A 21,597-nucleotide genomic window follows, 5' to 3' on the forward strand; every position below is an offset into this window, starting at 1 on the left:
GGAGCCCCTATGGTGACATTTGAAAAAAATAAAATAATGCATGGCCACGCATTAATAACTCATGGCCACGCATTAATAACTCGTGGCCACGAGATAATCAATGCGTGGCCACGAGTTATTAATGCGTGGCCACGCATTATGTATCTCGTGTCCATGCATTATTTTACTCGTGGATGGCATTATAATCTACTGTCTGGACTTCGTGGATGCAACTTCCTTGGTGGGATGGTTATTCATCATTAATAACGGTAATTATAGTCTATTTATATTAAAGAGCAAGAGTATTGTCATGGCGAGTGTAGTAATAACATGTGACATTTGAAAAAAATAAAATAATGCGTGGCCACGCATTAATAACTCGTGGCCACGCATTAATAACTCGTGGCCACGAGTTATTAATGCGTGGCCACGCATTATTTTATTTTTTTCAAATGTCACCAGGGGGGCTCCGTACTTACCTTTTAACAACTTGTGTTTTTTATTATTTTACCTCTGTTTTTATCATTTTATTTGTTATTTACTGTTTAATTGTGTCTTGCTGATTTTAATGTTGATGTAAAGCACTTTGAATTACCTTGTGTTGAATTGTGCTATACAACTAAACTTGCCTTGCCTTGCCTTAAGTACTATGGATGGGTCTTCTTTATTCATTTGTGCCGCTAAATACCCGCTCAGTGGGATCAGTTACCTAGGTTAGTAGGTGTGTATTACATCAGGGCCTTGTGGTGTCTAACTATACCAATCTACCATTACGTTGGTCACTGGTTCGTTACAGACTGCTGTAGTCAGGTCCCAGATCCATAAGCAACAGACTACTGGTGTTGTGCGAGGCATCTTTTGCCCACATACCTTTCCAGTACTGTGTAGTCTCAGCCTTCGCTGTGACAATTCTTACAATTCTTACCTTATTACCCCATGCCACTGAGAGTACCTTTTTTAAGGTTTGTCGGAGGACGTCCTGTTATTCTCCTGACTTCAGCTTTACATTCTCAGTTGGGCAGCCAGAGCTGTGAATCGATGTTTCAAAGTCTGCAGTGCCTCAGGAATGGAGTTTGCTGTATTTCATAGAAATATATATTTTTTCAGACTGAGGTCACACATGACAGAAGAAGAAATGGCTGGAAAAGCAGGACATAAGGGGGAAAAGGTATTCAAGCAGAAAACAACCGACACAAACTGAGTATATGCACTCTTTGAGTAACCCATTTGATTGCTGGAATGAACAGAGTAATCAAAATAAATACAAAAAAGCTATAAAGCTTTAGATGCAGAATGTAAAGGTAAAATGATGAGCTACAACTAAGTTGATAAAAAAATAAAAAATAAGACAGGGAATAAATGAAAAGCCAACTAAATTAAATGAAACTTTTCCACATGAATCAAAACCCAAACTATGACAGGTCACAAATTTGATTACATTTATGAACTCAGGCCTAAAAGTCCTGCACACAAATTTCTGCATCTCCAGATTCCTCGGTTACCAGTTATACAAATCAATGTTCAAGTTTCTCTGCTCATTTTACACTTCTATGCTTTGAGTCTATCCAACCATTCAGGAGGAGGAGCAGCGACTCAACTCTTAGTTCGTCTCAAATGACAGAACATTTTTTAACATCTCCCTATGGAAAAATCCTGCTCTTTTCAGCTGCTTATGTCCATTGTCTTATATTCTTCAGTCACTGCCTACAGTTTGCGGCCACTGGTGAAGGTAGGAACATAGACAGGTAAGAAAACGTTGAAAACGTTCTTGCTTAACTGTAACAGACCAGTATAGAGTCTGCATTAATGCTGATCCCACACTGATGAATAAGACAGTAAAATACTTGAGGTCCTCAAGGAAGCACCTCACTCCTAAACTGGAGAGGGTATTCCACCCTTTTCCATCTGGGAACCAAGTTTAGGTTCGGAGGTGCTAATTCTCATTCCAGTTACTTCACACTCAGCTGTGAACTTCTCCAAAGAGCTGATGATCGCAGTTTGATGAACCTACCCGGACCACATTATCTGCAAAAAGCAAAGATGGAATCCCAAGGCCACCAAACCAGACTCCCTCTGACCCTTGGCAGCACCTAGAAGTACCTAAAAGTTAGGAACGTAACTAACGACTAGGTTCAGCCTTGTTGGAGTCAGGGCCGCCGCAAGGGGTGTGTGTTCTCGCGCCCCAAGGGGCCTCGCGCTATGGGCTTTTTTTTGTTTGTTTTTTTTTCAAATTTTTTTTTTTCAAATTTTTTTTCGTTTTTTCCCTTATAAATATCAACAGTCACGTTCCATTACAGACCTAAATGTGTACTAGTCTGTGCATATCAATAAATATATGTGCAATGATGCGCGTGTCTGTTGTTCAATACAACTGATCAGACCAAGCGCAGACACAAGGTCTCTGATCCAGATGGGTGGAGTTGGAACAAACTGACACACAATGTCAAGAGAATGAGACAGAATCAGGACATTTCAATCAGGGGATGAAAAAAGAAAAAAAAACTAGAAAATGGAGGAGTTTAATGCCTCTCTGAAAGGCTCGTTTGATAAATTCGTTACAAAAATCACCGATCCGACCGGGTCTCAAGCAGCCGTGGGGCCCCGCGTCGAGGCAAGCCCAGATGATGATGAGGCACGGGAAGATATCCAGTATTTTGCTAATTGGAGAGTTAAAATTGCGCATATAGACACTGATCCGACCCGAAAAACCCAAAATATTTCGCGCGCGTGAGCGTAGCGAGCGCACGAGGGCCCCCCCCAGCCATTTCGCACAGGGCCTCGCAAATCTCCCAGGCGGCTCTGGTTGGAGTCTAAGGCCCACATTGGAATATACTCAAATGCCTTGTCAAAATCAACAAAGCACAAGTGAAGTGGTTGGGCAAATTCCTATGTCCCCTCCAAGATAGTAGCAAGGAGAGCTGTTCCAGTGATCCAAATTCAGGAAAGAACCTGTATTGTTCCTCCTACATCTGAGATTAGACTATCAAATAGACTATATTCTCCAGAACCAATATACAGTATAGATCTTTGCAGGGGGCTGAGGAGACTGATTTGTAATTAGAACAGAACTTCTAGTCTCTACGCTTTGAGCTTCCATTCAAAAATACTGGCTGTATAATTCATATTGGCAATTGCTAAAATAGACATCTCAGTCTCTGAATGATGATCTACTCGTAGACTCACAATAAATATGGCATTTGTTCAATTCCAGATGGCCGTTTGCTGAATGGTAGTGGCAGTTTGTAGTGGTAGCAAATTTAAAACGACAACAAAAAAAGGTACCATGATTTGCATCTTTTTTAAATTCCACCATCTGTGCATTATTAAAATAACTTCAATAAGGTCATAACAGACGTTGATTAATCACAACTGTTGAATAATCCCACATAATGTGACACTGTTATCCTCACAGAAATTTTCTTTAGAAAAATGTGTAACATACAAAAACTTCCTCTTTGACTCCTACACAGGTGACTGTCATGTAATGAATGAACAAAAATATTTAATATCTGTCCTGTGCATTTATGACTACATGAAGGCACTTTTGTTAAGTTAAAATTTACTGTGAGGGGTTTCTCCAGTGAAAACTCCTTATTTTACTGTTTTAGACCTAACGTTACAGTATATAACTATACACTCAAGGTCACTGTACGAAGTTAAAAGAGCATCAGTCCATCAAACAATCAAAAAAAAGCACCAATAAAATACTGTATAAATAAAAATAACAACAATAAAAATATGAGAAGGAATGTGGTAGTACTGATACCAGGGATACAACAAGTTCATAGGGAGAAGACCTGTCTAAAAAGATGGATTTTTAACCATGATTTAAAAAGCAGTAGAAGTGCGCTTCCATGTCACATGGGAGGGAATGCTCTTGACCCCCAAGGTGGACGGAGGAAGAGAACCTGAGAGATCGGACCGGTATTTTGATATGGAGGAGTTCAGAAAGAAAAGGCGGCGCAAGATTGATTATGGCCTTGAAAGTAAGGAGAAGGATCTTGTAGAAGATGCGATCTGGGATGGGGAGCCAGTGAAGTTGCTGTAGAACAGGTGTTATGACTGATGGAAGGCTTCTAGTGATGACACAGAGTTCTGAACCAGTCGCAGTTTATGGATGGACTTGGCAGGCAAACCAAAGAGGAGAGAATTACAATAATCTAGATGGGATGTGACCAGGGTGTCAACCAGAATTTCAGCACTGGAGGAGGACAGTGACGCAGGCGAGAAATATTATGTGACGAAAGTAAGCTGAGAGAGTGATAGTATTGACATGGGACTTGAAAGATGGAGTGCTGTCCAGAATGACACCCAAAACAGGCCATTAGAACTTTAAAATAAAGTTTTTTTTTGAATACAGTAATAATAATAAATAAATAATAAAATAAAATTCATATTCATCCTTTGGTGAGGCAAAAGACACATTGTCCAAGACCTGATTAAACTGAGATTGCTTGCATTTTTGAGAGGATTGCCTTGTTAGAAAAACATAAATTGAGCATTGTCTCTTAGACTGTGTCCCTGAACAAGATTCTGCAAAACTCCAGGTGAGGCCGCATCTCAAAAATGGTACATTTTAGAGACATTTGGTCAGTGTATCTGAAGTACAGCCTCCATAACAACCAGTCGTGAAAATATGAATTCCAACCAAGCATTTTTTTTTCATAGCACAAAAGCCTCCTACAAGTATGTGTCCATTTAAAAAAGTGACCATCTGCAGTTTTCCACCACAAGTTCAGATGTGTCTGTATTTATTTGGTGATGAGACCTGCTCCTGGGGTTCAGAGTGGTCATTATCTGGGGGATGCAACGGCTCCAGTGGTCGAGGTCACTTGGTGCACGCTGGATGTCCTCACACTCTACCAGAACTAGAGGACAGTAAATGTATAATCATCTCTGACTCCATAGAACTCAGGGTCTACTCAGACTGGCCATTATAGAAGCTTATTGTAGTGTCCATCCTGGCTTCATATCCTGCTATTTCAGCACTACAGTCCCAAATAGAACATCTTTCCTGTAGTATTTTCTAAAAGATAACAGATATAGCTGACAATGGTGAAGACAGGGCTCTTATTGGGATCAAAGTTCACACTGTTACTGCGGCAGAACTGGAGACTTCAATTCTTATTAGTGCCACTGCTTCCTGTTCTCCTATTGTATTGTCTGAAAGCAATATGTTTCTGATCAATTGATATTAAATTAATGCTAAATCTTTTTTCCCTTTCATTTGGCACCTCAAATGTATCTGCAGTAAATTAATGTCTTAATAATATCTTTGTGTTCAGTTGTATTTAAGGTACATGGTTAAGGTGCAGTATATTCAGGAAATGTGAACCAAGCAGTCAATCAAATAGTGGAATGAAAATTAAACGAAGTTATACTTGTTTCATCTGATAAAAAAAAAAATCCCTTAAGCAACTCGTCCTTTCAGCATGTATCATTTTTCTTCTTTATGTTGGACTGGGTGTAATTTTTATTTCAATCTCGCCTCAGAATCTGTTTGAAGGTGCAATTACAGAAAAGAAAAAAGAACTCACCATGTCATGAAAAGATAATAACCTGCTACTGCTAAAACAATGTACAGTATGCCTGGAATTATTTGATTTGTATAATCAGACTACAAAGTCTTTTAAATTAAAGACTTAATGCCCCATTGATGATAAATACATGTTCAACAACTACAGTTAAGCGCTTCTCTAAAATGTAATCAGTGTGTGGACTTAAAGGTCAGCAAAAGTATAAACATGCGCATGTATTGCTAGAATATGTAAATTGGCAAAGCACATAATTAACGGAAATTTAAGAAAGTGCAGATTCTGTAGAAACGTATCTTCCCTTTATTCCTTTCCTTCTCTTGAACCCTATTTTAAAGTTTGATGAATTAGTGAAACATTTGCTGAATGGCTCTTTTTGCTCAACTCTCTTTCATGCTATTTTTATTTTTTCACCCTCCATATACAGAATAAGTACTCGTTGCCGTTCAACGCTACAAACACCAAATATTTTTTTGCTCTCAGAACTCAAAGTTCTTTAATCTGCTTTTTTTTTTACATCTTAGACTCATGTTTTCCTTTTTTTTCTTTTTTTTAATGTGTGTAGTAATAATTGCAGTCATTAAATATGTATTTTTGCCCTCTGTTCAAACAGTCCTCAGAGGCCCTAATCGGAAGTTTATGGATTAACGGTACGGGCTACTTCGGTGTGGAGCCTTCCAAATCTAACAAAAAATTCCAAATCTGTAGAAATTAGGCCCAAAAACCAATTAAAAAAATGTTTCAGGTACCCAAAAAGTTATGAAATGTAACATATTATTTCTTATCGTGCATTTATTATGCCGTGCCGTGTTACTTCGGTTGCACGGCGGAAATAAAGAGCCGACTAAATAAACTGGGTGTTTCCAGGATCCAGGTGAAGGAAATGCTAAATTTCTTATATAAGGCATCATCTGCTGTCCAAAGTTTTTGTGCCTTCCTGCTCGTCACCTTTTCTTCCCGTTCCCCTCACAGCTTAAGTCTTTCTTTCAGCAAAGCACGCTCTCTCGCTCCGTGCATTGGCGTCTTCCGCATCCGCATGGAGCTCCCACTGTCACGGCTGATCCGTCTTTATGAGGACATGAGTTTCCCGAGCTTTTATTCCCTACCTGCACTTGCAAATATGCCTGCATTAAATGTCTATACTGCAGCTTTAGGGACCTGTGGGAAGCCTTTAAAGTGGAAGTCAATAAAAGTTGATAAACACGCGTGAACTAAAGCTTGTATTTTGAGACTTCGTTCCGATGTTTTGTTATTTCGGGACAGCATTTAACTCAAGCCAAGTGTTTTTTGTTACTCTGAACACAGAAACGGTATCTGCTTAAGAAGGAAGGGTGTGCATAACGCTGCTTATCAGATGCATCTTGTTTTCAGGACACATCAACAGAGGAGGACGGACAACAGCCATGCCAGGCATTAGAGAAGCAACTGAATCCTTTAGAATCGATCATTTTACAATGAGATATATTATTCACAAGTGGACCGTTGCTCATTTTCCCAGACATGTGAAGACCAACCCAACAACTCTCAAGGTTTGAGTTAGTGTCTTAAATGTTATAAATAAGTTTACAAATTTGCATCTAAAAAACAAAACAAAACACGAGACCACAAACCAAGAGACTCCTGCAACAATGTCCTTTGGACAGATAAGACAAAATTAGAGATTTGTAGTCTTTGTGCATTTCCGATGTGAGACATTGATGATGTAATACAAAAAAACAGTGACTTTACGGTTGCTGCTAGAGGCGGTTGTTCAAGCTGTTGAATGAAAGTGCAGATTCATGTTTTCACTGAGGGGCAACATCTGGTTTTCAGAGCTGACAACATTGTAGAAGTAAAGAAAATGTACTTAAATGACTGTCAGAGATTGCCTCCAACGGCAAGTCAACTCTTGACTCTCGTACAACTGGAAAGGGTGCATTTCTATGCAGCTCAAGTAAAGTTGCATAAGAAGTGTTTCCATTAATCCATTCCACCAGACTTGAACCTTCAACCCTCCTCAGCCTCTTCATCCAGCGTGTTTCCATTACACTGTGGCACCACAAAAGAACCATTGACAGAATATACATGTATGACATTGCTAAGCATGTGATGACGCTAAGAGGAGAAAAAAGAAGAACGCAGCAAAATAAAAAAAGAAGAAAAGAAGAAGAAACAACTAAAAATGGAAGGGACAGAGAAGGAAAAACACCCGCTGGATCTCTTCATTGGCGTAAATCACCGACAAGGCCTGAAGCTCCTTGTCAGTCCATCTGTCCTTTTTTTCTGTAATCTCCATCTCCATCAAAATGTTTCTGGTCCAGTCGATTCAAATGAGTTGTGTTCGCATGATTTATGTTCACATGAGAGTGCTTTATAATATCCAATCAGCAGAGGCCCCCTGCCAGGACGTTGCTGTTGCCCAATCTGAGTACTTACTCCTGCAGCAAGAATATTTTTTTTGCTCCGTAAAGGTTCCTGAAGGCCTCTTTTTCAGGGGAGATTCCTGCTAACAGAGACACAGGTCAATGATCTGGGGCCTCATCTATAAAGCTTGCTTGCGCAGAAAAAGCGCCTGAAAGTTGCGGAAGCCGCCATCTACGCAAAGCCTCGGATCTAAAAAGAAAAAACTAACCAAAAAATCTGCTTATCTTTACGGCAACCGGGACCCTCCCGTAAGAATTTACTTTAGACATGGGGAACTGGCGACGCAGGCTGTGAGGTGGTGAAATGAAGCCAGATTCATGTCATACTCTTAATAATGTCATCACATATCACAACATATGTCAGACTTATAATAAAATAGCGCTGATCATGTTCCTCTTTGTGTGAAGCTCAGCGTCAGTCAGGACTCTGCTGCTGCTGCTGCTGCTGCTGCTGCAACCTCCTCTTCATCCACCGCTTTAGGACAGAACAAATGAGGGGCTTCGTAGAGCGTTTAGGGGCTCCACGGAGCCCCTCATTTCTTCCCTAAAGGGACACAGATTTTTTTATATATATCATGAGTTTTACGCGCGCGTGAAACCTTTAGGTGCGGGTCTAAGCCTAAATTATGGTCTGCGTTAAAACGACGCAGAGCCTACGGCGTAGGGTACGCGGTGACGCGCACCTACGCCGTAGGCTCTGCGTTGGTGACGCAGAACCATAAATCAGCCCTGAGCAGCTCTGAGGGGAGATGGGAGGGAGGAGGGGGAGCGGGGGGTGAAGCGGGGCTGCCGGGCTGTTCTCGCATCGTCTTCGTACTTTGCAATTAATGGCTGATCCTACCGTTAGTTTTTAAACTGTAAAAAGTGGGGGGGACAAAATCATGATTTTGAAAAGACGGGGGGCATGTCCCCACTGTTGCGCCGGGGCACTCACGGCGTTCCACGCAGCAACGGCGTGCTGCCACTCGCTGTATTTTATACTATTTATTTTTCTACTTTTACTGTGACCACAAAATAATGTTGTTTTCCTGTCCTCCACCTCATCCTCAACATCTCGATCTCAGATCTCAGTGAAATTCAGTGGCACGGTGGCTGGATACTTCTCATTCATCCTGAAGCCAAACAGGCTGCAGGAAGCCACTGCGCATGCTCAGTAGGCTCATCCATATGCATTTATGGTAAAAAGTGGGCGTGTAGAGGGCGGGATATGAGGCGGATTCAGCTGCGCAGGCTTCCAGCTGGGCTGTGATTTATAAAGCAAACATTGCGTGCAAGTGTGCTGCACATGGTTTTATTGATCCGGATTTTCTTTTGCGCCCGCCATTTTCGGCTTTTGGGTGTACGTGCACTTTTAGTATGACTCCTACGCAGTCCATTTTAAATGAGGCCCCAGGTCCCTGAAAAACAACCTGGAATCCTTCCTAATGGAAACACACTTAAAATCAGAGGAAGTTTTTTCATAATTTGCTTTGCTTGCTATGAGTGACCGCAGCTTTGCAGTCAATAGCGTTAACCGCTAGCTGTCGTAACTTTCGTGACTTGGTGGTTCGCATTTTCATTGAATTTGACATCCAAGCTATGAATTAAAGACTAAGCATAATTATTTCAAAAAGAAGGATTGTTATGCTTTTAATAGCAATAACACATTGCTGCGACCAGCTCTGAGTTGGCTTCAAAGGGTCCAGGGATGAAGGCTGCTAAACGGCTTGTGGTGCTTGGTTTTGGAGTGAAGCTTAGCTTTCAGGTTGACAAGCCAAGCAGCAGCCACTGCCACCTCAAAACCGCTAGACAACCGTGCGGCCGCAGGTGCCGGATAAGCTCAGCCAGTCCTACTTTGAGCTCTGGCAGTACTCATCCTGGACGCCATTTCGGCAGCAACATCAGAAATGAGGACGGGTAGACACTTCGATCAGAATGAATGTGAAGCATCATTATTCAGCATCACAGGATAACATGAGTTAAGCCAAGCAAAAATGGGTCAGATGTGGTAACTGAGGCTGGCCGGGCCTGGTTAAGCCAGTTTCCAGGTTTACCTGTTTGCTTGCTTCGTCTTATTTGGGCTGTACAGCTTCTTATCAAGTGGCTTTAAGAGGGTTTTGTTTCAATTCTTTTTAATAACTTTGACTGTAAACTGTATCTGCTTACCAAGAGAAGGAGAGAACGGTCATAATAATAATACATTTTTCACAGTTCAAAGATTCAAGAATGAAATGTAAAAGGTACATGCATATTTTTTTGTCCTGCAAGCAGACAGCATCAAGTCTGCAGCAGTAACTCATCTCTGCTCGAGCACCAGTAAATTTGCCAAATAAAACTGGCACATGTCCTTGCTGTATGAAAAGAGGAAGTCAGGGTATTTAATTTTGCATTGTATATAAACCGTATCAAATCATAAAGCCATAAAATGCAAAATATTACCCCAGAATAAATAACATACATTATATTTGCTATAATTTGCTGCTTATAAATCTATGAAGATGCGTGACTTATTGCAGCAAGCTATCAAATTTCCAATGACAGCGCAACAGAGTGTCCTTTATCTGGAGCTCGGTGATACAGCCCGACTGCTTGACTGAGGGGCCTTTATGAGCACAGAAAACCAGTGATGCAAAATCCTGCCCACTGTGTGAAACTGAGGGTATTTCTGTTTATACATATAAGGAAAAATATTCATTCTTATACCTGACGCCAAACTTGAGGAAACTGTATATTATATAATAAAGATTTTCTTTTTTGAAATTGAGTTTTTGAGATATTTAAAGGAAGGTCTTTCAGTATTTGTGTGTGTGTGTGTGTGTGTGTGTGTGTGTGTGTGTGTGTGTGTGTGTGTGTGTGTGTGTGTGTGTGTGTGTGTGTGTGTGTGTGTGTGTGTGTGTGTGTGCTTACAAAATAGAAGAAGAAAAATAGCAAAATCCATCTGTCAACGATAGCATTCGATAATCATTCCCTCGGGTTCCTCCAAAATATTTACAGGAAAGGAAACAGGAAAAGAAGAAAAGGACATTTGCTATCGCTGCAACAATACTTCTCACTTCTCACAATATTTTATGGATGAAATTCCGCACTAAACCTATTGCTTTCTCACAGACGACCTCTTTCTCTTCAGAAAAAGAGGATTAAGATGCCCTCTCTGTGTAAGTAATCAAAAAATCTTGCGAAAAAAACAACAGAAAATCAGAGTTGCCAAACATCTTGGCAGTGCAACACTCACTGCGGGAGGGAAAAAAAAAATACATGGCTGTTGGGTCAGGGAATAGTGTACTGCAGTAATTCTGAAGAAAAATATTAACTTTGTTCAGTTACTGCAGCAAGAGGAGAAAAGGGGAATCATCGCACAGGGTAAATGAGATTCACAGGCTCATCCATAGTCGGGCACATAGCCCACTTCAACAGAGATGAAGGCCAAGAGAGAATGGTAAAGGTCAACACCGCAAACGGCAATGAAATGAAGTATAGGCTTCATTTCAGACACTATACTGTAATGTAGGGAATGCATAAACCTTTCGCAGAATAAACACCGTCTTGCCGACAGCTCAGACAAAATCTCCTATGGGACAAAAACTCAGCATGATTTCTTTTTATATTCCCTTTTTCCACTGATTTTTACAGAAATAATGTATGAATCACAGTTTTGCTTTGTTTTTAATTAAATGTTTCTATCTGTTTTATGCAAGTAGAAGATGTAGCTCACTGTTGCAGTTTTAAACAGATTTAAAATGCAACAAAATAGTCTTTAGAGGTGCAATATAACCAATTCTAGAGTTGAAGACTTTTAAATTAATGAATGATTACATATTCACAATACAGAAATAGTACAAATATGTTGCATGATTTCACTTTAGAGGTGCACAAAAGCTAAGTTTTACAGAGAGGTATAAAAGCTGATTGTCATCTTTCTATGTATGCTGGCTTATCTAAAGTATTAGAATGAAACGTCCTTCCTAATACTTTACCTGCAAATAAACATGCTGTCTCATTCTTCAGCATACCCCCCACCTATTATTATTTTGTAAAAACGGTTTCAAGACGTTATTGTTCTTAACCGACAACAGTGTATATGTAATCTTGTGAAACCATGATACACTTTTGAGTCCTGAATATTCACTTATCTTGAAAATGAAGTATTGCTTACAAACCTGTGGCACACAGAACACTGATATTCAAGCTGTGGCGTTATTCTCCAGTTTTTTTATGTATTTTTTTCTGCGGATGAGCCTGTGAGTTATGTAATTTGCTTGGAAGCTCCTGCTTGTTGCGCAGTAACACAATCACCTACAGACAAACCTGCAACTATTTCCTCCTAATACTCGACGGGGCTGAAGACGACAGTCGCCCTAATCCTATCCCAACAATGAAAACTATCAAACTTTTCTGCTGCCATGTGAAGTCATAACACTTTAAATCCTCATAGCTCAAGACGCCAGCTGTAAAAATGTTTCGATATATTGACTGAGCTGTCTCAGACAATAGATCTACAGTACATGTAAATTCTGTTTTATGTTCGACACACATCTGAGATTGGCTGTGCCACTTCAGGAGCAGGAGATTGATGTAAGCGCTGCTTTAACCACTTCTGTGTGACCAATTGTAGCATTAAACTTATCATGAGCATCGTGAGACAGGCTTCTTTGCACGAAGAGAAATCTCCTAACCTCTTTTTTTTTTCCTTCAAATATGGGCCGAAATAATCTTAAATAGTGTAATTGCCCTTACAGTTTATCAACTGCATTGCTAAGCCTGTGTACCCAGTCAGAAGGGACATGCTGTGTAAAAGCGTTATGGCTAAAAGCACGGCAAAGAGAGACTGACAGCACATAGCATACAGCTGGAGCAGCCAGCAGCTAATCTTAAAGCCCCCTTCCCCACATGTCTGAGCACATTTGCCTCTGGCTCGAGGCTTATCCCTACAGATGTGTATCTGTCAACAGAAAGCAGGCAGGGCAGCAGTGGCTCTTTTTGAGCATATTGGTCCCTTTACTGGATTATCATTTGCAGTGGCACACAGCACAGCACCAGAGCCAGCACTTGGCAGCTGGACGACATTCTGCATGGATAAGCTACCCCTCAGCGGTGGCGAGCGGGTATCCTTGAATGTAAACCTCATTCCTCTGCCATACCTTGTCGTGATCTCAGCTTATTCCTGCTGACTGATTATTCTAACCCACGGGAGATGTGCTCAGGCATGCACCTCACAGACTCGTTGTGTTTCAGTTTTGTGGTTCACTTGTGCTCGAGTCCGACATATATTAATTTTCACCGAAGAGATTTTCTGTGCAATAAGGTCCAGGCAGAAAAGGTACAATTTCCACAAAAAAGGGAAGGAGAAGTGGTGCAGCAGCTGCTATCCTATATAGAGTACTCCAAATGACAGATCAACTAAGCAGGGAAGAGATATGCTCATATCTATGTCCACTGCTGAACATTTGAAGGTTTCTGTTGGACTCAAGCATTCTGACAGCAGAAGTGACGTCTCAGTTTATTCCGGGATGAACTCAAAGATCCAAAATGCAAAAAAAGCAACAAGCCTATACATGATTTAATCCCAGTGGTCTTTTATTCTGGTCATTCTATCCACAATAAAGTTTTTATTAGTGGCAAAAAAAATGGACATTGTTGTTAAACTGTAATGTATAATCAAGAAAAATGCCCGGAATTTCCACCTAGATAAGTGCAAATGAATGCAAAGATGTTTCAAATTCTAATTTATGCATTTATATAAATGTATTTATTGTCCTTATATCTGTACATATTTTGTTTCTCAACAGGTTGCCTCAGTGATAATGCAAGCCCATTTCCAAAAGAGTTGGGACATTCGGTGAAACGTGAATAAAAACAGAAAATGATCTAAGAACGACTGAGCCATCGAAAATGCCGCCTGCTCTTTTCACTGCAGCATGTGCACTTTGTGAACTATTCTTTCAACGTGTAATTTAGTTTTTAACTGGGCTCCATTCATAACAGCCCTTCGGGGTATCTTTTTACATATTTACTTATTTCATTTATATATGGCAAAATAAATGGTGGAATTCATCATCTGCGGCATGTAATCATTAAAAGAGTCAGAGAATCTTCAGAAAACTCTGAAACAAGGATGAAAGCCAGCACTGAATGGCCATGACCTTCAGGCCTTCAGATGGCACCGCGCTAATGGCTGACAGACGTCCTTCTGAACGTACAATCACTGCAGGGGCTCGGGAACATTTATGAAGACCATTGTCATAACACGGTTAACTGTCATTTACATTATGAATAAATTAGTATCCTTCTGTGTCTATAGCGTGGATATTTGTGGATCTTCTAACAGATTAAATGCATTCAACAAAGGGCTACTTTCATTTTCCCTTTCTCTCATTACTGCCCCCACACATCATGGTCAAACACACACCAACGCTCAAATGCCACCTGCAGGCTGTACTTTCCAAAATGCCTGACAAGATAAGACATGATGAAAGGCCCCGCGCTCAAACAAAAGAAAAGTTCCCCCGGTGGTGTGGGAGCTTTTTGGGCTTAGTAAGAAGAAAAGTGATGAAATACTTGAGAAGCCACAAAATCTCACCAAACTGGAGACTGCAACTTAGAGAGAAAGAGAGAGAAAGAGAGAGTGAGAAGGGGGGAAAAAAGTGCAAGGTAGTTGCACCACATGGCTAATTAGCATTACTAGCCAGCCTATCATGTTACCTGATAACTGTTTCTGACAGGTCTGTCTCGTGTCTTCATTAGCTGCCTTTGTCGAAATGAAATATGTGGTGATGGTGTAATGATACACCGACACCGCGAGGGTGACACGAGTTCCCTCCGGAGCACATATGGGAGCAACGGCACCTCACACAGAGCAGCAGCACAAGGCAAGCCAATTTTCAGAGGAAAAGGAAGCAATATAACATATTCTGTCACACAGGCATTTTAAACATTTGGGGGAGAATAGCACTCCACAGACTCTAGTTATAAATAAGAGTCCAGCATTGCATATAAGCAAAAATGGTGATAGTGTAGTTCTTTGAAGAAGGGTGAGTGTATGTGAAATGAGTCACAGCATTATGCTGCGTGAGCAGAGTGGCTGAAGCTCAAATCGTGTCTACAGACTCACTGCAGTGTGTGACGTGCTGCTCTGCAATTTAACTGTCAATTAGGCCATAAACATACGTACCATCCTGCTCCTCATTACCCCGAATAAGTTCGGTTTTTACAATGCATTTTAAGGGGCGCGTACTGTCTCAAACGTTGCTCATTACCTCAGAGGGATCTGGTGACATTTTAAGCCACTGCTTTGTACAAGAAGCTAAAATGTGTCTCCAAACTGTTAATATGCCAACAAAAGACTAATTTCCCTCAACCTCTCGTTTGGTTTCATTTTGAAAAATGTTGTATTGATTAAATTTAAAAAAAAAAAAGAAATCAAAGAGAGAAGAAAAAGACCAGAATCTGAAAAACTTAGTTTGCTCTTCTTCCTTCTCTCATTAATCATCTCCCGACCCCCTTGTGTATCTGGTGTCCCTCCCAGTACATAAAACTGTGCAACGCTCCTTCTCTGGCAGCTACAACATTCATATGCTGCATATACACACACACAAACCACAGTGTTAATGATCTAATTGTGTCATATTTAACATCAAGGGACAAACCCAGTATTTTTACTCTGTAAATCCAGTGTGTCACACCTCCGGGCAGCCGCTGGTAGAAAATCCAAATGATATTTATCATTATGTTTTTATTAAAGGAATCAAGGGGAGAATAAGAACCATTATCCTGGAATAAGGGCATTCATGTAAAAACTGTGCAGGTTTTCTTCCTATATCTTAATTTTTTTTTCTATATTTTTGTGCTCGCCTGTAGTTTGTCCTAAATGCTTAGGAGGATTTTTTCTAATGCTAATACTAACGTCACTGCAAAGCATCACTAAGACTTCAGATTCAGAGTATATGCAGTTTGTTGTTTATATTTATTTTTTTTTATTTTTTATTCAAATAGGATTTTTCATGTCAGACTTTTGATTGTACCTACGTGTTTTTGCATTCCTATACTTATTGCTTCTTCACTTTCAAAAATCAGAACCCTCCTTCCAGTATTGGTCTCTAATAATCAGCCATCTCTGTCTGTGGCAGCGGATCGTGCGCCCAAAGAAGATTAAAATTTTAAGACCATTTTAATGACAGATTCGGGTGATTGAGCAACCTTCCTCGCTGTGGAGTGCTGGACTCTTCAATGGCCGATGCAGGCGACGGCCTTGAGTATCCTCCGCTGGCCGAGTGCCCTTGTAACAAGTCAAATTCATCCCAGCAGGTGTTAAAGCAGATCTCAACCTCTGAGGTAACGTCATTTGCTCTTCAACACGACGAAGCAAAAGTCATGAAGGACTCAGCATTGACAATAAGCAACAATCAATGCTGTTTAAATCTTCCTTTTCATCATTGTTCTCTTTAAAGCGGATTACCATTTGTTAGTTTAAAATGTTTTCAAATAGGCTGTTAACGTTCTGGTTGATTTCTGCTTTACCTGGGTTTTTGTTTATGAGGTAGTTCAGTTGTTGTGTAACAGGCAGTACCATTCATTTCCTGCTTATAGTCACATTTATGTAGCTGTTAATATTATTCAGTGTGAGGGTTTTGGTGTCATTCATCTTTTTAATCTCTAATGATTGTACACTGCAGTAAAGAAAAAAAGTATTATATAAACAAAAGAAGATGCATCAATATTAACAGAGAATGCACATAAATGTATTTTACACTTTTTCTGAGTGACCGAAAAGCAAAATGATCTGCTTCCATAAATGAATGAAGAAGTTTACAACATGACTGTAAAACGTGTATTATTATTATCAAAATTCTGTTTGTAATGGAATGTGCCACCTAAAGCACATTTTATGTCCAATTTTTAACATTTTTAACAGTTTTATATATAAATGCGATCATTTTCTATGCATGTGAATTACTTTAGAGAAAAAATATTCATAATATAATTTGTACTGTAAGGAATTCTGTGTGCGCACACACACACACACACACACATATACATATATAATTATAATTACATGTGGACTGATGAGAGTAATGATGAACCTCGTGGGCGTTGACCAGTACTGTGAGTGTCGGTGCTCTCCGTTTACTCGCTGCATTTGTTTAATCCTCTTACAACTCACATCTTCACAAGGGCCTAAATTTTAACTGATTTTAACCCAACAGTGAAAATATTCAAAGTAGCACTTGAAGTTGGCACGAAGTCAGCAGAGCTCTGCACAGCTCTTAGTGAAACTCCCCGACTGTCTCCATTTCTATCCATGAACCAAAACATGCAGGTGGGCAAACTTTACGTTTGAACTCTCACAGAGGTCTAAGAAGATGATCTTCTAAAACTTAAATGGTTTTAATGTCATTACGTATTTTTGTTAATTGAGGCTTTATGTGAAAGTGTTCTACTTAGAGATGTTAAAACAAAGTCAACATTTTTAACTTATCTCTTAAAATCATGACACAGAATAGTGAGTTAGTTTTTCAAAGTCAACAGAAAGTAAGAGAGCCTTTCTCACATCCAGCACATGGGGTATGGCTTACAGTCATTATACCAGTGTTTGCTCTGGTTTGTTTTTCTTTTCTTTTCTTTGTCTCGTGTCGCCCATTAACTACAATTGACATGTAATTACTTCCAGTTTTCAAAAACATACCACACAAGTTCAGGACCCATTTTCCAAGGAGCCACTTTTTTCTGTTTTTCTTTGCATATATTTCAGGGAAGCTTAAAAATTACGTTTTGCTTGAGAACGAAAATCTAGGGCGCTGACTATTAAATCCACTTATTGATTCTTGTGTTTCTAATGCTCTGTAAGCAAAGACAGTTTAGAGAGCTCTTCCTTTTGGTTGGGCTCAAGGTCTGCTCTCGACATCCTTTAAATGGTGATGCTATAAAACACACTTCCACAGTGTCACTATGATTTTAATTTACTTTTACCTTCATATATATATATATATATATATATATATATATATATATATATATATATATATATATATATATATATATATATATATATATATATATATATGTATGCTTACAATATGCATCATATCTAGTCCAGCTTTAACAGTAGCTATGTTTGCAGAGGTCTCAAAACATAGTGGTGTCACAGTTAGAAATTGTGAAATTGATAACATACCTCAATCATGCTTTTTACTCCAAAAAGCCTCTATATTACATGAAATTGTAAAATGTGAAGTGTTTCTAACCCTAACCATATTTTTTTTTGCACTTAGCAATAACCATTTGCAAGGAACAGCAAAGTAAAAGAGTGAATGGTCTATGGGAAAACGATGGTCTGTAGTTGTTTTCAAGCCCTGGTTTCTTTCATTAGCTTGGCAGACTAACACCCTACCTCTAAGTAAGCAGTTTTGGCCGAACAAGTTGTGTCAATAACGTAATCAGAAGTGATAGTGGACATCCTGAGAGATTGTAGTGAGATGCTGAACGTCTATGTCCTTGTGTGGTGAGACGCTGACAGGTTGAATGTTTGCGACATTCCTCTGCAAGACATCTAACACGGACATCATCACGTACTGAAACATAAGCAGTATCTCTGCGTTCAGAAAGGGGGGGGAAAAAAGTCAGGAAACAGGTTTTGACTGTGCACTAATGTAGCTATTGCACGATGTGGCATGAGATCAGCTTATAAGGATGCTAATTCTCATTTCTCGATAAGAGCATCCTTGAAGACAGTGGGGCAAAGGCTTTCTCGATGATTTCTGATAACAGATGACAAAAAAGGGTGTGTTTTTTAATGCTTTTTCATACTACATTGACTTGAAGTGATACAGCTGCCTTGACAATAAAAAAAGTATTTTTTTCATGGGAAAACATTTGATCTGAAGAAACTATAAGTGCCAATCAAACAGTCATAGATTCCATCCCCTGTGTCCACAGTCCACAGGTGGATGTGTCTTTGGGCAGAACACTTAATCCTGCATTGCCCCTTATACATTCAGCAATGTGAGCATGTGTATATGATAAAGATAAAGAATTGCATTATAAATAAAATATTGAGTAGAACAAGAAGTGCAGTATGAGTGCATGTATGAATGTGACCAACAGTTTAGTGCTATGTAAATACTATCCATTTACCATTTAAATTATGCAACATGGCATAATTTGCAGTTAATGAACCGCTTAACATCCAAAAGAGTAAATGGTTATTTAACTCCAGTGATAATCCTCTCAAAAAGGGGCATGTCTTAGGGGGACGTGGTGGGAGGCGGATGTGGTTGGATGTCTCTTCAAGTCATGACTGTGCACGCCACAGGATGGTAAGTTGGACAGCTCCATGACAGTGGGGCCAAAATTTGCAGGCAAAAATGCAAAATGCAATATGCATCGATTAGTTTTTATTTTGCAATCAAAAAGCATTTAACTTGTGAGTTTAGCAGCATTTTAGTTGAGAGATGAGTTTTCTTGAACACATGACAGGCTGATCTTTATCTTGTGGTGTTTTCAAAAGACTCTAATAACATTAAATTGGTTTTGAACATTCATTTTGAATATAAAGCTCAAGGTAAGAATTTTAAATATATATAATCACAATTATCGCTGTAGGATTCATGAGTCAGCACAGTGTCTTGAAAGAGCTCTGACAACATCATCAATGTCATATGGGACGATTTGTTTTATTAAACTGGGAAGATGGGGATGTAATAGCTTTGATTAGGTTGATTCTCATGTGAACACTTTGAGAGCCCCCCCTCCTCCTCTTTTACTCCTTGTGGTATGCGTTAAGGCTGATTTATGGTCCCGCGTTAAATCGACGCAGAGCCTACGGCGTAGGTACGCGGCGTCGGGCACCGTACCACGCGCGTCGCCGCGAACCCTACGCCGTAGGCTCTGCGTCGATTTAACGCAGAACCATAAACAAGGCTTTAAGTGCACTAGTCGCCTATAGGGCGGTGGCTGCGGAGGCATGTCCAGGAGCGGGACGGTCTGCGGGGAGAAGATGGGCTCATGTCACGATGGAGACCTGATGCCAGGCTCACGAAAGCTCATCCGTGTCCCCGGAAAAATCAACTTCCAGGGAGCAAAACTGCGCTCATGTATGAGCACTTCTGGAGAATGAGAGCTCATTGATGCACACGTCTATATGCACACACTTGTGTCCCTTTACACATTTTACACCAAGTGAAACCGGAGATAAAAGCTGCTGCATGGAGGACTTCTCTGAAAAGGGATGATTCTTGACATGACTTAAAACGTAGAGTAAGCTGATCGTACTGTATGATCGGTTATAAAAAAAAAAGAAAGGAAAAAAATCCACTCAATGACACCTGACCCAGCAAACAAGACGCACGCCACCTTATTCCCTGCATCCCTCAGCCTCAGGATGCGCCTCAACCCGACTGGATGAATCGGAAAAAAAACTAACATTTAGATGCAGTCTCATGTTTTCAGACTCACTTCGGTGATACCCAACTTGTCTCCGACCCGCACACACACACAAAAAAAAAACTTGTGCAGCCGCATTCTGCTGCTCATCTGCTCCTGCACAATTCAACTTTCAGGCATTCCAGCACAGCCGAGCTGTGACAGCAGCCAGCAGCCGTGCTGCAAGCCGCAAGCCGCTGCGCAAACACCCCGCATGTTGAAAAAGGGGGAAAATCAACTCTGTTCGCATCGAGGAAGCAACTTGCACTCACGTGCTGTGCAGTGGTGATAAATGCGCTTAACACTTGGCAGCGGCCGCCGCGTCCCCGCACACCACGCCCGTCTGTGCACGGCAAAACATCCAGCGCGCTCACCTTTAAAGACGCTTGCACAAAGGCTGCAGAGGACGAAGATCAAGTGCTGCTGGAGCATCATTTCTTCTCTCTTTTTCCTTCACAATTTCACGCCAACACTCCACTCCACGCGTGATTCTTCTCTCTCTTTTTTTCTCCTTCTCTCTTTTTTCTCTCTCCCCCTCTCAAGATGGGCTTATCCAGCTGAACGGCGCAGTTTTTCTGACTGACCGGAGTTTACATGGATGAACTCTGCCCCTTTTTCTTTTCTTTTCTTTTTTTGTGTCTCTCTCTCGGAGGAGTCCCTGTGTATTTTTTTTTTTTTTTTTTTGCAGATCAGGGCACAGTGATGACTGGAGAGAAGCAGGACGGCAGAGATGCTCGTCGGCAAAGTGCAGCCCCAGCTTCCCTTTATTGCCTTTCACTTTGACTCGCTGCAGAGAGCAAGAGTCCCGCCCACGCTCTTTGACTAATGAAGACGCTTCACCAATGGAAAACACCGAAAAATAGTTCTGATATCTGGTAAACAATTACAATGTGCACGGTTACTTTTTTTTTAAGTCCTTTTTTTTTTTAAATGCCCATTTACCGGAGGGGCATCGGGAATACGCTGATGAGTTTCTGTGATAGGGCAATTTTTCAAATGTCAGAGCAAAACTAGCACCTGCGGGAATATGGCAATAGTTTAAATGGCCCTCATAAAATAGCCTATATAATAAGATTATGCATGACCAAAGGTGAAACCTATAAAGTATAAGACATAAGAATGAATTCATAAGAATCATCCATAGTCCTAGTTTTCCTTTAGTTTGACTTTCAACAACATGAGAGCAAAAATCTCCACTCCAGCAATTTCATTTTAAAGAATATAACCACAGTTATAGTGCAAACAGTCAAATGAACACTTATATGCTGTTGTAAACACCTGCTCCTGGG

At 40.3% G+C, this 21,597-nt stretch overlaps 1 protein-coding gene across 3 annotated transcripts in view; it reads right to left on the reverse strand.

Moving 5' to 3' along the window:
* The window catches only part of cadm2b (cell adhesion molecule 2b), a 195,877-nt gene extending 174,838 nt beyond the window's left edge, over positions 1–21,039 (reverse strand). For 2 of the 3 annotated variants that reach the window (XM_061720427.1, XM_061720428.1), the window contains exon 1: positions 20,683–21,039. In XM_061720427.1, coding sequence (XP_061576411.1) covers positions 20,683–20,743 — 61 coding nt within the window. In that variant the 5' untranslated portion in view covers positions 20,744–21,039. The remainder of the gene's footprint in view (positions 1–20,682) is intronic. The other variant, XM_061720426.1, reaches the window with a different exon arrangement.
* Positions 21,040–21,597: the final 558 nt, after the last annotated feature.

This window comes from Cololabis saira, chromosome 4, assembly GCF_033807715.1.
Source record: "Cololabis saira isolate AMF1-May2022 chromosome 4, fColSai1.1, whole genome shotgun sequence".
Classification (NCBI taxonomy): Eukaryota; Metazoa; Chordata; class Actinopteri; order Beloniformes; family Belonidae; genus Cololabis; species Cololabis saira.